This window comes from Melanerpes formicivorus, unplaced genomic scaffold, assembly GCF_026170545.1.
Source record: "Melanerpes formicivorus ecotype bairdi unplaced genomic scaffold, bMelFor1.0.p_v2 SCAF_7, whole genome shotgun sequence".
Lineage (NCBI taxonomy): Eukaryota > Metazoa > Chordata > Aves > Piciformes > Picidae > Melanerpes > Melanerpes formicivorus.
The window spans coordinates 24002445-24018480 of NW_027142359.1; the positions used below are offsets into that span (position 1 = coordinate 24002445).

The 16036-nt window shown below is 46.7% G+C and overlaps 1 protein-coding gene across 5 annotated transcripts in view; it reads left to right on the top strand.

Annotated features, from left to right (window-relative positions):
• The window catches only part of CEP350 (centrosomal protein 350), a 74853-nt gene extending 64219 nt beyond the window's left edge, over positions 1 to 10634 (top strand). For all 5 annotated transcript variants that reach the window (XM_068141446.1, XM_068141444.1, XM_068141447.1 and 2 more), the window contains exon 38: positions 6679 to 10634. In XM_068141446.1, the coding sequence (XP_067997547.1) occupies positions 6679 to 6894 (216 nt within the window). In that variant the 3' untranslated portion in view covers positions 6895 to 10634. The remainder of the gene's footprint in view (positions 1 to 6678) is intronic.
• The last annotated feature ends 5402 nt before the right edge of the window (positions 10635 to 16036 follow it).

The following is a 16036-nucleotide window of genomic DNA, read 5'->3' on the forward strand; positions in this document are numbered from 1 at the left end:
CACTTGTCATGGGCTATGAAATGCAGCTGCCGCTGGAGCAGAGACAGTTCAGTGTTGAAGATGCTTAAAATAGAGACTGTCTGGCTGTGTACTAGTTTTTGAAAGTTCCTTGTTGGCTTGTATTGCAGGATGATTAACATCTTTATGGGCTATAATGATAGTGAAGGTTCTGCTTGGGAATATGAGCTGTCATTAACACTGTGCTTCACTTAATTATACCTGAAATTGATTCCACACACGCACACATATAAGTAACTTGGAGTCATGGGTTGTGTGGTCTTTTAATTGCCCATCAGTGGAAGGTTTCCAACAAGCCTTTTCCCCAAGGGTTTAATTGTATGTAAATAGAATATCCATGTGTAGGACCTGCATGTCCTAGTGTGCTTTGTTCTGGGATGTAGAGGCTATTCAGGCATGCACAGAGAGTCCTTCTGTTGAGATTCCTGAGAGAACTCATAGTACAGCTATTACATATGTGCCAACTTCCTAATTTCTTTGAACCATACCTAGAAAGAAAGATTCCTGACTGGAATTCCTGTCTAGTTGAAGGCATCCACAGTGCTTCAGGTGGAGTAAGTTTGAAGTTCAGACAATCTGGTCTGCAATCTATGTACAGGCACAGGCATCAAAGATTAATGGAGCTCTGATAAGTTTGGCTTAATAAATAATGTGTTTATTTTGTTCTCACAAGAATATGGTAATGAAATTCTAGCTGAAGACTGGGAATAACTCTTTGAAGGCTGCAACATGCCTTGCTTTAGGAATAAGGCACTCAGTGCCATTGCTAGCAAAATTCTACTGTAATGTGAGGTGCTATAAGAGAAACTTCTAACTGAAAACCTAAGGAGATACTTAGAGTTCAGTTTCTCTTACCTTCTTTTATTACGATGTCTATAGATCATGAACTATCTAGATAGCTTTCTCTGCCTCAGACAGCCTCCAGCTTGTGCTTAAGCTGTGATAACACAAGTCCGAGGCCCTGAGTGAACATTGAGGTCTGTGCAAGATCTGCTGTCTGCTCTCAACTGAGAGGTCAGTGTTGGAGTTCTCCAAATTCTGTTTAAAGTACATTCGAGCAGTACAAGACAGCAATTTTCTGAAGAAGGCATTGAGACTTCTTTGGTAGATTGAAGGTGCTGTAGAAGCTGCTTCAGCAATGGAAAAGGCTTTGTTCTTTAGTTGCACTTTCATCTGCACTTTCCCAGCATTGGCACCAGTGTAGTCAGTCACGTTTTGCTGGCAGTGACCAAAAGAAAAACTCTTACTCTTCTTTTTTGCAGCACTGTTAATTTTGATCAAGCATCTCTGTCCTCTCTGATCTACTTAAAAGACCCTCTCTGATCTACTGCCCAGTTGTTTTGGTTTTTAACATTTGCAGCTGACCTTGGCTTTCAGTAGATGACTGGGGGAGGTTCCCATATATGAAAAGCTGCCTTGTTTACAACCAAGTTAAAGGAACGTTTAGGTGTTTGCTTTTTCCTTCTCAAGTCCCTTTATGGTGGTACTTTCCTCAGGTCTGTGCTTTGTGGGAGGTTCTCAGATGTACATGTAGGCTGGTGTGCTGCATTTCAGTACATCAGGGCTGCCTCCACCTTTCAAAACCTCTTTTTAAACTACAATGAGAACCCTCCTATCTCCTTATTCAAGTTCAGGTGCTAACAATTAACTGTTTCCACTCCCTCTTTGTTATTTTTTTTGCCTCTTGGATCTTCAGCCAGAACTCCCTGTGCTGCATGGAGCTAGAACAAACTCTGTCATTGCTTTCCCTGTGACAGCCTTCTCCCCTTCCCCCCCCTTTTATCTGGAGCTTGAGAAAGCAAAGCTCACATGATCCTGCCAAACCTCTGTGTTCAGTTTTCACACCTGAGAAGCCTGCCAACAGAGTGCTGAAAAGTACTTGATCTTCTGACCTGTTGACTTAACGGCTAGAATGTCTCTCTCTGTGCAGAGACTGCAACAAAGCAAAAGCTGTTCCTGCCAAGCTGGCTTACCTGGGGCCTGAACCCAAGGGGAGAAGTGCAACAGTAAGAAGAGAATCACACAGTTGTGTGTCAAGATTTCCAGGCATTGTGAGAGTGAAGAGCTGTGAGAATGTGCCTGCCTGCCTTCTACTGATGTTCTTCCAAGGCACTAGTTTACACCTGGATTTTTATTCTTTTTTGGTTGCCAGAATGATCTATGACTCCTCAAATGTAATTGATTTTTGCAAATATTCCTGGTTTTGAATGGGAAGCTGCAGAAATAGAGTGTGTCAGTAAACTTCTAAAGTTTCCTTACGATGGTATGAAGTGTTGTTTTCAGGTGCCGCCACGCTGAGCAGGCATGCAGGAAAAGGCACCCAGAACAAACCATGCCACACAGGCTTCTGCCTTGTGCCACTCTTTACCTGCCTGCCACTCTTTTGAGGAATTGGGATTGTTTAGTCTGGTGAAAAGGAGGCAGAAGGGAGACCTTCTCACTCTCTACAACTCCTGAAAGGAGGTTGGAGACAGGTGAGTGTTGGTCTCTTCTCCCTAGTAAGAAGTGTTAGGACAAGAGGAAACAGCCCCAAGTTGCACCAGGGGAGGTTTAGGTTGGATATTAGAAGAAATTCCTTCATAGAAAGGGTTCTCAAACATTGGAACAGCTTCTCCAGGGAAGTGGTTGAATCCCAGTCCCTGGAGGTGTTAAAAAACACAGAAGGGACATGGTTTAGTAGCAGATTGGTAGAGTTAGATAATGGTTGGACTCGGTGATCTTAAAGGTCTCCTCCAACTGAAACAATTATCTTTTTCTGCAGGATGGAATTCCCTTTTATTTGAACTATTTTTGTCCTGACTTTACTCAAATGCAGTTTCTCTTTAGTATAAAGACCGACCTTACGGGTATCAAACGTGTGGAGTCTTACTGTAATCATGAGGATGCACAAGACGTTAAATGCGGTGTGTGCGCTGAAGACAATGCAAAGCTCACTTCTATGAAAGCCACAATGGTCTTGACAGATTGTAATAACACAACAATTGGATCAAACATTTCCCAAACAAAGCAATCACAGTTGCCCTGGCACAGACGGCTGCAGCAAGGGCTGCGAAGCAGCGTGGCACTTCCCACACGTGTCCTGCATGCACTATAAACAAGGCTTGCCTGCAGCTGCAAATTCTACATTCTCCAGGTTTTCCAGAAGTATGCTTGAGGAAATTCTCCTAATGCCAAAGGAAATTGTGCACTGTGCCTCTGAGGAGGCAAGAAACTGAATCGTTGATACTGTGTTACGTTTTTCATCTTTCCACTGCTGTTCAGCATTCAGTCTTTTCTCTGCCCAGGTCAAGTTGCTGCCTTCTCTGCCACTCACTTGCTTTATCCCAAGTCTCACCTTTTTCCTTCTGGAACACACCAAAGGACCTGTCCAATCATGGGGTTGCAGGTGAGACAGAACAAACAGCAGCTAAGTGTGGATTCAGATGTTGAAGTGTAAGAGTCAGTGAAATCAGAGCTTTTAACCTGCTTGATTACTTTACTCACTTGCTTCCCCACACTTACATTCACTAGGTCTCAGCTTCCCTTCCCAGCAAGGAGGGCACTGCTGGACTGGAAGATTCCGACCGAAAATCACATCCATTGGTACTGTGCAGCTGCTCCCAGTTACTTGTCTGGAACATCATCAGTCAAGATTCCAGGCTGTTCCCTGGCACTTGTCTCCACCCATCTCCTTCATCTCCAGGATCTTCCTCATCTCCAGGATCTTTCCTCCTGGCAGAGTTTTCACTTTCTCCCTATGAGGCTCCTGTTTTGTTTCTGCTTTTTGTAAACGGTTCTTTTTGGCACTACCATTTTTTGACCCCTATCTTGTACTTTTCCTCATCCAAATATCCTGTGATGCAGACACACAACACATGATCAGCCTCCACATTGGTGCTTCTCCCTGGAGGTGTTTAAGACCAGGCTGGAGGAGGCTCTGGCCAGCCTGATCTAGTGTGAGGTGTCACTGCCCATGGCAGGGGGGTTGGAAGTAGATGATCCTTGTGGTCCCTTCCAACCCTGACTGATTCTGTGATTCTATCTTATACCTCTCTATTGACAGAAGGACTTGGGGCATGTTGCTGTTGTTTAGTCCAGGGTTTATCACAACTTAAAATCATCTCACAGCAGTTGCAGGCAGCAAGAGTAGGGATGTGGTTTAGTGTTGACCCTTCAGTGCAGGGTTGAAGGACTGGATTATTTTTGAGGTCTCTTCTATCTAAATGTTTTCTGTGATTGTGTCCCTGTACTCAGCCCTGGTGAGGCCACAGCTTGAGTACTGTGTTCAGTTCTGGGTGCCACAGTATAGGAAAGACATTGAGGTCCTTGAGGGTGTCCAGAGAAGAGCAGTGAGGCTGGTGAGGAGTTTGGAGGGCATGCACAAGGATGGATGAGGTTGCTGTTGTTAAGTCTGGAGAAGAGAAGGCAAAGGGAGATCCTGTTGCTTTTACAACTACCTGAGGGAGTGATGCCAGTGTTGGTCTCTTCTCCCAAGTAACTAGCAACAGGACAAGAGGAAATGGGCTTCAGTTGTGCCAGGGGAGGTTCAGATTGGATATTAGTAAAAAATTTATTTAATGAGAGAGTGGTGGAGCATTGGAACAGGCTGCCCTGGAGGTGTTCAAGAACTGTGTAGATGCGCCACTTGTTTCTTGTTCAGCCTGGAGAGGACTTCAGGAACATTATAGCTGCTCTCCAATACCTGAAGAGATCCTACAGGAAGGCTGAGAGGGACTTCTCATAAGAGTGACCAGTGATAGGACAAGAGGGAATGGTTTTAAGTTGAGGGAGAGTAGATTTAGACCAGATCTTAAGAATATGTTCTTCAGTACGAGGGTGCTGAGAGAGGTTGCCCCGAGAGGTTGTGGATGCGCCTTCCTGCAGGTGTTCAAGGCCAGGTCAGATGAGGCCAGGAGCAGCCAAGCCTAGTTGAGAGGCATGGCAGGGAAGCTGGAGTAGAGGATCTCTAGGGTCCCTTTCAGTCTAAGCCATTCTATGAATTTAAATTATTTCTCATCCACATCACTGAAAAAGCCCAAAGTTCGAGTGCCAGTGTTGTTGCTTCTTCCTCGTTAGCAAGAGGCATAATGAAACCATTAGCTGCTTGCCTTTGACATCTGTAGGGTAGTGCTGAAGAGGAGTGCTCACTGCAGAAGCACAGAGATTTGTAACCTCTGTAAGAGATTTGTGACTCTTCCAAAGCTGTTTGCAGGATGGCATCCCTGCCCTCTCCCCCACCTCTCTTGAGGGAGAAAGTTGCTGTCAGAGTGAAACAAACTTCCATGTCTAGCTGAGGCGTTATGGATGGCTACAAACCCTGAAGCAGTGCCGGTTCCCTGGGGCTCCCATAGCAGCCTGTTCTTGGGCTTCTTGCTGTGTTTGGATCATTGAATTGTCACTGTGCTGCAGCAGCTGTTACCTTCAAAACCAACGTGTTTCTGGGTGGCTTAGCTTCAGACAAAGGAGGGAGCAAGGGTGTTGGGGCTATAGCTCTTGTGCTCTCTTGAGATAACAACATTGTTAAAGTGTTGATACTGGATAAGTGGATTTTCAGTACGTTTTAACCTTGTTTTGGCAGTGTCTGGGTGTTCTGGCCCACTGCTTGTGTGGACAGTGTAAATAAATGTATTTTGGGTTCAGAGTGTAGGATTCATGGTCAGAGGAGCTTTTTGCTGAGCAAAGAAAGCGCTTTCAGCAGTTTTATCAATTTAGATAGGAGCAATGTTGGCACCCAGTCTTTTACTAGATGCTTGAGCCACTAATTGTTAGTAAGTTTAGTTGCAGATGTCCAGTTTGGAGATACTCTTGATAAGATCTGATTTACTGAATAAAATTATATACTTCTGCCTGTTACTAAAACAGCTTTTTGCCACTGACCAGTAGAACAGCTGTAATCACAGAATGCACTGAGTTGGAAGGGACCTCTAGAGCTCATTTAGTCCAACCCAATGAGGTTTTTCAGAGTCCCATCAGGCCTGACCTTAAATGTTTCTGGTGATGGATTCTCCACCACCTCCCTAGGCAGCCTGTTCCAGTGTTCCACCATTCTCCTGGTATCATAGAATGTTTTGGGTTGGAAAGGACTTTAAAGGTCATCTAATTCCAACCCCCCTGCCCCCACTAGGCTAGTTTGCTCAAGGCCTTGTCCAGCCTGGCCTTGAACACCTCCACAACTTCCCTGGGCAACCTGTTCCAGTGTCTCACCACCTTCACTGTAAAGAATTTCTTCCTAATCTCCAGTCTAATTCTACCCTCTTCCAGCTTCAATCCATTCCCCCTTGTCCTATCCCTACAAGCCCCTGAAAAAAGTCCCTTCCCAGCTTTCTTGTAGGCCTCCTTCAGCTACGGGAAGGCCACTATAAGTTAGTTATTTCCTTTGGGTTCTGTAGTTTCTATTTAGATGAACTGAACTGCAGTGAAGTCTGTTCCTCCTTCCATTAGCTGAGTTCTTCCAAAGGTAAAACTGGTGCAGGAATATGAAATCTTTTAACATGGATACTCCAGTGAAGGGTGGTAAAGGTTGCCACAGTGAAATAGCCTGGTTCAAACAGGTGTGTGTCCATTGTGCTATTCCAGGCATTTACTGTAATCTCTCACAAAGGCAGATATGTTGGTTTGGAGTCCTTCTGGAACTTTGCAGGGGAATTGTGATGTTTATATTGCCTTCTTTTTGCCTTCAAGGTGCAAGAACTTCACGAGGAAGAAGCACAGTGGGTCAACTACGACGAGGATGAGCTCTGTGTAAAGATGCAGCTGGCAGATGGGATCTTCGAGGCCTTAATCCGAGACACCATTGATGTGCTCAACCAGATCTATGAGAAACGGAGGGCTGCTGCTCATCTGCCCGCGCTGCCAGTGAGCTCACAGCCGTGGAACCACCAGCTCATAAGCCTTTAACTCTTGACCTGCTCTCTACCCTCATGGACTTCCACTGTGGGGTTTCAAGGCAATTCAGATGTGATGAAAGGAACCTGGATTTGTATCTGCTCCCACTGGATTTATTGTTTGAAACGAGCTGATGCCTCACTTGAGGCTGTGCTGTGGAGAGCTCAAAACCGTTGGTGTGCCAATGCAGTTATGCTACATAACTGTCAGCAGTTGTCTCAGGCTGTGGCAATGCTCAGTTTGTTCTCTGTAAGGGTTGGGTGAAGCTGCTGGGGTATTGGCTGTTTTGCTGGAATGGCTGTCAGCCATCAGTACCCAACTTCAGAGATGTGAGTAATTTGGAGAAGAAACGGTTTGCTCAGCTTTTAGCCATAAATGGACACTTACTGTACTGAACTGTGTTACAATCCTAACAACCTCTTCTCCTGCAGCCCTAACAATGTGCATCAGTTTCTTCCGCTCCAGAGCCCATGTAATTCTCGTCTCTGTGAAGCTGGTTTTCATCTTTCTTCTCTGATGTGGTGCCAGGTATGGTGCCAGCAAGTCCAGGGGATGTAAATGATGTTGGTTTCTACATTCAAGTCAAAAATTCTTGCTGCTTTTCCTATGTAGTTTGCTTCAGCCCTGAGGTGGAGCAATAGAAAAGGCCACCTAATGTCAAGCGTGAAAGATGAGCCTGTGGACAACTTTCCTCCTACTGTGTAGCACTTCTTCTCTTCCTGGAGCACCAGCTGCTCCCAGATAATGGATACTCAGGATTTTCTCAGGCACAAGACATGCAGGAGTGAAAAACATCTCCTCACAAGAATTTGGCCTTCGATCCCTCAGCTGCCTCCCTTATTGTCACCTAATCAATGGGAGGAGCTGTTACTTGAACAATGTAGAGACCAGAATGTATTCACCAAAGAAAGGGGTGTCCAGCGTGCAACTGTCTGCATGTTTTGTGCTTGGGGGGTTTTTATTTATTTTCAGATAATTTATTAAGTGGGTTATGGGAGAGTGTCCTGTGCAGGTGGCTGCACTGTCTCACATTTTGAGACAGACAAACTCAAGAAAGCATCGTTTCTGGAAACTTCCAGAGCCCTGCGTTCTTCCCCACAAAACCTCCCAGTTCTGGAGGCAGATGCAGGGAAGGAGAAGGCAAGAAGAACCAAACCTCAGTGACCAGGGGTACAAAGCAGAGGCAGGACTAGGAATGGAGCTTCACCACACCTGGTTCAGAGGCAACAGAGAGTTGAGGGGCCTGTGCTTAAAAAGATGCGAAACTTCCTTGCTCCAGAAATTTTAGGCCATGGACAACTGATAAGTGGTTGGCTCGGTGCTGGATTCAACAGCAGTGTCCTTCTGCTGAGTGCTCATTCCTAACCTGTCCCTCCCATTCTTGTGGCTGTTTTGGAGGAACACATACCATCTGAGGTTGAATGGTTGATGCCTTAATAGTGGATGTCCCTGATTGCTGACCTGGGACAAGATCCAGAGGAGAGTCAGATTCTTCAGGCGTGCTAGAGTGCAGGAGGACACTTTGAAGCCCTCAGAGGTGCTCCCAAGATGCTGCAGCCCACGATAGGCGCTGAGGGGAGATCTCTACCATTTTGTTCATCTGCTTGGTTCTTGGGCTCCTTGCTATGCATGCCTCTGCTACTGCTCCACTTTATTTTCTCTTTTCCACCTTTTTTTTTAATTATTATTTTTGAACTATCATTGGAATATTTGCATTTTGCACAATGACACACAGCTGGTAATTCTTCAGGGACAGCACTGGGAAATGTTGGATTTGTCAGAGGTCCATGCAGGTTCTCAGATGTAGTATTGCCAGCACCTCACTTGTGAGTGAATGGTGAGCCATATTTGTGGGAGCTTAACGAGTGGAAGAGTAAGGAGGAGATAATGCTCTGTAGGACCACCTCCAATGGTCACATGCATGTCTGTCCTGCAGTAGTGGCTGTTCTGGCTGGAAGTCAAATGGACCATGGTGGAGCATTGGTCAGCTTTTTTTGCCCAAGTGATTCATTTGTCCATGTAAAATGTCATGATGCTGAACCAGGAAACGCTTGAATACTAAAGACAAAAGCATACTAAAGCTGCTACATTTAACCAGTCTGGTGTCACTGGTTGGGTCACCACTTCAGATTCCCTTCCCTGGGTGTGTGTTTCTCAACAGCAAGGATTGCTATTTTTGGAGGTAGCGATGACAGAAAGAAGACATGAAACCTGCAGCGTAGGTTTGGGGCTGGAGTATCAGAGAAACAAAGTTACTTCCTGTTCTGTAGGTACCATTGCCAGTGCTGAGAAGGTTGTCCTGTGTCCTTGATTGCTTTGTGGCTGTTCTGCAGGGCTGGCATGGCTTCTCTGGTCTGTCCTCCAGGAGGCAGAAGCTTGTACAGTGAACCTGCCGTGGTACCAGGGACCACTGGAGATCTTGTGCCTGTTTTCTCACTAGCTTGGACAGCACCAGCCAAGTACCCCAACAGAAGTAGTAACTATTCTTACAGCTGTTTGGGCAGAGAGAAGCTGTGTCTGAGTGATGGCTTTATTCCTTTGCAAACATCATTGTTTGATTTGGTAGCAATCCTTGCTAGGAGCAACCCTAAAAAGACTTGAACAAACATGAATTACCTTCTCAATACCTCAAGTGTGTTGAGTTGCTTTGAGTTGAGTGTTAATCCTCAAAAGCTCGAGTGTGTTGAGTACTTGTGGGCTGGTGATTACTGAGATGAAGCAATGGTCTGTGTGGTTAACAAGGAAGTGTGGGGAAGCCTGGAATGTCACAAGCAGAGGCTGAATTCTCTGCTTCTCTCCTCTCCCCAACCTTCCCATTCTAAGAACAAGATGATATATCTTGGTGCAGCCATGCTAGAAGATTCTGAGACCCACAAGCTGTTTGCGACAGCAGCTGCCACCTCTGGGAGGGGAGGTGCAGTTCCCTCTTCAGAAGGATCTCAGTGCCAGGTGGGGAAGCCCAGACTCGTGAGGACAAGGAACACAAGTACCTCTCTTACAGCAGGATGCTCCACCAGCCAAGCTGTGGCATATCAGTGCCTCTGCCTTTCAGAAGAGGCTTGCTGCTCACAGGGTGGAGCGAGGGGTTGAAAAATCCCATCTTGTTCTCCTTCCTTTCTCGAAAAAAAGTGGCCTTAGCTTTTTGCAATACTTGAATAAGTGTGTACCTGCAGAAGATCTTCAGTAGCACAGTGAGAAGAGACCTTCTAAGTGACTATTCCACACGGGACTGCCTGCAGTTCCACCTTTCATATCCCTTTGCTACCTTAAGAATATTAGGAAAACACAAGTACTTTTCAGCAGAGAAGCGGACGGAGCTTACCAAGCGTTGAGTGCATCTGAAGTGTTTACAGATCAACTAAAATGGGGGAAAGCAAACTCTTTGAGCCTGTTTGTAATTTTCAAGATGTTAAATGCAAAATTCTATACAGATGACAGAGGAATACTGTAATTAACCTGCATTTACTAGTTTGGGGTTGGGGTTTTCTTTTCTCCTTTCTTTTCCCTGACTTTGCAGAGCCTTTTGATACACACTTGCAAAGCCGCCTTTTGGGGGGCTCTGTCTCCCCCTTGTACTGTGTTGTGGAGATGCTGAAAAAACAACCTGTTTACTGTATGTGTATAAATAACCTGGCAACTTGGGGTTTGGGCCAGTTTCAGCTCACGTTCACATCCAGAGCAGCTTTGCACAGCAGACAGACCCAAGGATGCAGAGGCTTTGGGTTGTTTTATTGTTGTTTTGGGATTGTTGGGGGGGGGGGGGGGGGGGAGGGGAAGGGAGGGGTGTTTGTAATTAAAAACTGTAAAATAACCAGGGTGCTCCCTGTGTACACCAGTGTAAATATCTTTGGTAACTGAAATGTACTTTAAGAGAACAAATTCTGTAAATGAACTGATTTATAAATTAATCCTGTTGCCTGGTCCTTTCTTAAATTGGGGCTTTGTAATTACCCAAATGGTTGCTCATTCTAAAGGCGTCCTGGAGATTTGTCCCCTTGTACGTTCCCCTTTCTGCCTGATGCTGTGCTTGGGATGCCAATCACAGTCCCCAAAATCCCATTAGAGTTTCCATAATTATAATCATAACATTAGTAGGATTTCCTTATTATCGAAGCCAAGGGTTGATAAAAGCCAACCCAGAAAGCAGCATTGCGTAGTCACTGCAGGAGTGCTCTGCAGGATCTGCAGGGCAAAAAAAACTACTCCTTGCACATGCTTCCTTAAAACAAAAGCTCATCGTTTAAAACATGTAGAGGGGAAGCTATTGTTATGCTAAACAATGATCTTGGAATTAAACTCTTCAGAGAATTAAATTCTTTTGCATCCCTCAGGCTCTTAAGTTGTTACAGCTCTCTAACGCTGCTGTTACCAGCATCAATCTTTTCTTCACCAGGGGGACAAGCACTGCTCTCTGAAAACTTCATGTATAGGTTGAATTTTCCTAAGCATTTCCTGGTTCCTTTCCAGAAGGAAAGGGGGGAAAAAATACGAACAAAAACCACAACACCCAAACCAGCACTTTAACGTGTGAAAGGTCCTGGAGCCCTGTAAGACAGCAGCTGAACTCTTGCAGTGCCAAACCATGGGCATGTGGGCACATGGCAAGCAAGTGGCAGTAAGAAATGTGTGAGACCAGGTCTTCTGTCGAGCCTCCTCAATGCCTGCAGCCTCTGATGCTCCTGCACCTCTGCTGTGTTTGGGTACCACCCAGCAGAAGAGGCTTTGCTTTCCATTTACTGCAGGCATTTGCAAAACCCGGTGTTGGTCTTCCCAGCTTGGAGGATGCAGTCTGCTCCTTGCTGTTCTGGTCCTGGGAGAGGTGTATGAATCAAACAGGTGGAGCTCTGTGAACACAACCATTGTGAAGCTGTTGCTCTGAGCAGTTACTTGCTGTTTGCTGTTCCTTAGCAGAGGTTTTTCCTCTTGGAGGAGGACCTGATACACTTGAACTTTCATTACAGAAGCAGTTTTGACAGCTTGCGGTAGTAGGGGTAGCCAGTCCTTGGAGCACGCTGCTAACACCATCCCTAGCCCTCATACGGACAGAGAAGGACAGACAAGCACGTCGTAGGACTCTGAGCTCAGGAGGTTGAACCAGCCAAAGCACAGTGGTGGGTCGTTTGATGTCTAAAGGGCCCAGACAAAGTGGTGCTGCAGCCTCTGTGCTCTCATTACTGAGCAGCAGGAGAGCATCCATGGCACTGCTTTCCTTGCCCTGCAGCAATTTTGCTCCACGAGTCCTGTACTTTTGGGCAGTCATTTACTTGTAGCCATCAGCATCCATCCCTGGAAGTGGCTTAGAGTGCATTTCATGCTGAAAGAAAAATTGATCTGCATGTCCTTATCTGAAGAACTGGTTTCCCTTTAAAACAGCTCAAGCAGTGGGAACACTGCCACGGCACTCCAGCAAGTGACACAGCAAACTGCTGCATTGCTACTGCTGTCCTTGTCCAGGATGCCCAGTAACCAGCTCGATGAAGGCTCTAACTTCCTCATTTGCGAGTCTACATTGCTTCACTTTGGCACTGATGTTCTACAGTGGTGTTTGTGCAACTCTTCCCAGAACCCTCAGAGTGCAGTTGCCTTCCACAGCCGCTTCAACCCTGGATTTGGTGAAACTCCCTGGTTGGGCAATAGCAGGCAGCCGCCTTCCCAACAGTGCACTAGATGGACTGGAACTGTTTTGATACCTCCCTCCCCAGTTGCCACCCGTTCCCAGGTGCCTCCCTGGGGAGATGGTGCCAGCCGCAGCCATCCCATATCCTAAAATGCCTGGCAGAGTGCTGGGCATTTTAGGACAAGGGCTTCTGTGATGTCCAGGCTCTCATTAATGCAGCCTTCAAGAAAAGGAGCTGGTGGGGAACTGCTGAACACCAGCAGTTCACTTCAGTGAGCAGGAAGCAGAGCAGAGGAGCTGCCTAGCCGCTGGCACTCAGCCCAGAGCATGGGCCGTTGGCAGGCAGGAATGCTGATGAGATGTAATAGAGTTTGAAAGCGTAGGGTACTTGCTGGGATGCTGCTCCAGTGGGGGAGGGAAAGGCACCCTGTGAGGTCTGGAAACTGTAGCAAACAAAACTTGTAGCTCTAACTGTGCCTTCCTGCCTCTACCTGAATAAGGTCTGGCAGAAATTGGGGGAAAAGAGGAGAACAGATCTGTTGGGGAGCAGCAGCTCAGTTCAGGAGGCTGGGCAGGAGTGGAGTAAAAGGGGAGCATTTGGAGCGAAGATGCCTTCTTTTGCCTGCCAAGTGTGCTGTGTGAGGATGACCTGGAGCAAGTCTAGTTGGTTCCTGCTCAGTATGTTTTTCTTGGCCTCTGTTTTCAGCCTTTGCCCTAGCTGTGCAAGACCTTGGACTGCATTCCCACCCTGATGTTAGAGTCAGGTAACTTCCTCTTTCATGCTGACTTTTCTGTCACTGCCCCGTGGGATCTAGGCTAACTTGAATTAGGGTTTTGTCCCTGAGTTTGCTGGGGATGGCATTAATACTGGGTCTGGGGGCTGTCCCAGACACGTTCTTTCTTTTTATTCCAGCAAAATAAAGGAAGCTGCAGGGGATCCTACCCTTCACGTTGCTGCTTGGCTTGAGGAGCTCTTCAAGGAGCCTGGTCCGTGTTGTATTTCTCTGTGGGGGTGATGGAGCCAGTGCTCCTCTGTGAACCTGTGATTAGGCACCAGGCCTTGGTAGGTGAGACCTTGCTTATGTTGCAGGACTACTGACTGTCACAGCAAGAGAGGAGTGCTCCGTTGTCATCTGTGTGGTATTCTCAGTTTCATGCGCTGCAATTAAACCACCTGCCAAATAATGATGTGGCAAATCTGGGTGGTGCGGCCTCCTCCGATCTGATCCTGGGAGCTGGGCAGATGAGCTGGAGTGGAAAACATCTGCTCTGTGCATGCTGGGTCACAGTGATGATTTATGGCTTTAAGTAGATCTTAAATTTGCAGGTAATGTGTTCCTACCCATACATACCAAAGACAGCACCAGTTCCTCCCAGTGCCCCCAGGTCCCTCCAAAAAGACCAAGGCCAGCATCGTTGCTCTCCTTGCGAGCAGGGATGAATCAGCAGAGGGTGAGTAGCAAAAAAGGGCTGGTACTGCTGTATTCTCTCTGCAGACATGGACTGTGTGAGCACATTCATCACATCCTGAGAATGCACCCTGGATTTTCTCTTACGTCTGTTGTTATTACAGGCTGGTTAAGCTTGAACAGTAGAAATTGACTGTTTCCGACCAAGCCTGTCTCACGTAGTCTGCAATTCCCAGTTATCAGTGGGGGCTACATGGAGCTCTCTGGTCTTCCTAGGTGTGAACCCATCAGAGCCAAGATGGAGATGATATCCACTCCATGTTAATATTCACACCCACTCCCTGTCTTGGGAAAGCTGTGGAAACCGGCAGCTTTATAATGAAGGCTCTGACAAAGGTCTTCCCTGACACCCTGTTTCAGTGGAGGTGTGACTGGTGTCACCAGTGGAAAAGTGCCACCTGGATTGGAATGTCCCAGCTGACTTCAGCCAGGTGGCACAATGTTCACTTGCTCTCTGAGGCTGTTTGAAGATGCTAATCGAGGAAATGAGCCTTTTTTTCTTTTATTTAGAGAAGGACCACACTTAAACAGTGCTGTGCTCAGATCAAGGAGGGCTTCATTGAGTTCCTCAGTCTCATCTTGTGAAGGAAAGCTGGAGAGAGGAAAATTGTTGAGCCTCCTCTGCAACTGGTGTTTTCAAGGTGCTTGCAGAAGAGTTGGATGCAGGCACCTCCGAATGGTCTCTGAAATGCCAGGGCAGGGTGAGGGAGCTGCCGTGATTGTATCATGAGTCTTGCATTGGTTGCGTGTTTTTCTTGGAGTCAGTTCCTGGAATCACACAATTAGGTAGGAACGCGTTCTTTAATTTTCAAGGAAGAAAGTCCGTTTCTGGATCTCCCTGTCCCCATACCTTCACAACTACACGGAAGTGAGAAGGCCCTGCCTGGGTCAGCTTCCCTGGCCATTTTGAGCTATTGGCATTTTGCAGCCAGCTTCATGACCTTAAAGGTAGATGATGAAAGCCTTTCTCCATTTTCTGAAGTGTAGTCCTTTCCTGCACATCAAGAGCTGAAAAGGTTGGACTTGGTGATCTTTGAGGTCTCTTCCAACCTTGGTGATTCTGTAATATGTAAAAAACTAGCTGCTCTTTCTTTGTCTCCTCTAATCCAGCACAGAGACCATCAGAGCAGCTCTTTGTGTCTGTAGAAATGATACAGTTTGGGTACACAAAACAAGTTCTGCAAGGCTTAAATTATTTTGGAGAGATCGTAGTGGCCTTTGAGGCTCTCAGACTATTGTTGTCAAACCTTCACTGACTTCAAGGAGATTCCTGCTGGCTCTTAAGTCTGGGAAAGGAGATTGGAGAGCTGATGAGCTTAATGAACTAAAGCCACCAATTAGCTGCTGCCCAGGGACTTGTGCAACATGGGAACATCTACACAGTGGTCCTTAGCCCATGGACTTGCTAGGTAGGAGTGGAGCATGTTTCTTCTCAAAGCTAAGGATACCAAGGTGCACACTGAAGGCTTCACTGTGCAGTGCACCTGAAAACCAAGTAGGTTCCTAAATGTGCCAGGAGAACATAAAACTGGGGTTTAGGATGGGTTGTGGGGGCTCCACAGCTGGGCCTCCCTGTGCTTTGCTGCCCAAAGGCTCTGCTAGCAGTGAAGGGTGCAAAGCAGAAGAGGACAAAAAGGTGGACAGTACACTTCTAAAACCTCTCAAGACTTCTACTGCATTTTGATTTTTCTGAATTCATCTTAGTTATTCTCAAAACCCTCTTAGTTGTTTCGACATCTCTGCTTCGTGTTTGGCTTCCCGTGGCCTGTCTCAAGGCATTCTGCAACAAAAATCCCAGATGAAGGCTTTGCAGCATCATTGAAATAAAAATAAAAAAGGCTTTGGGGGCAAGTCTGTGCATGGAAAGCCCCACAGGTGGCTGCTGAAGGAAGCTGTTTCCTGCAGAGCCGTTGGCACAGAATGTGACAGCCTGGCAGTAAGTAAGGTCCTCAGCAGGACCGGGGCAGCCGGAAGCAGGAACATCCCCACCTCGGGGCTTCAACAGATGAGCAATGGCTTGGCTCACCTCAAAAGGAGCCGGAGCCCCGGGGTGTCAGACTCGAGCCAG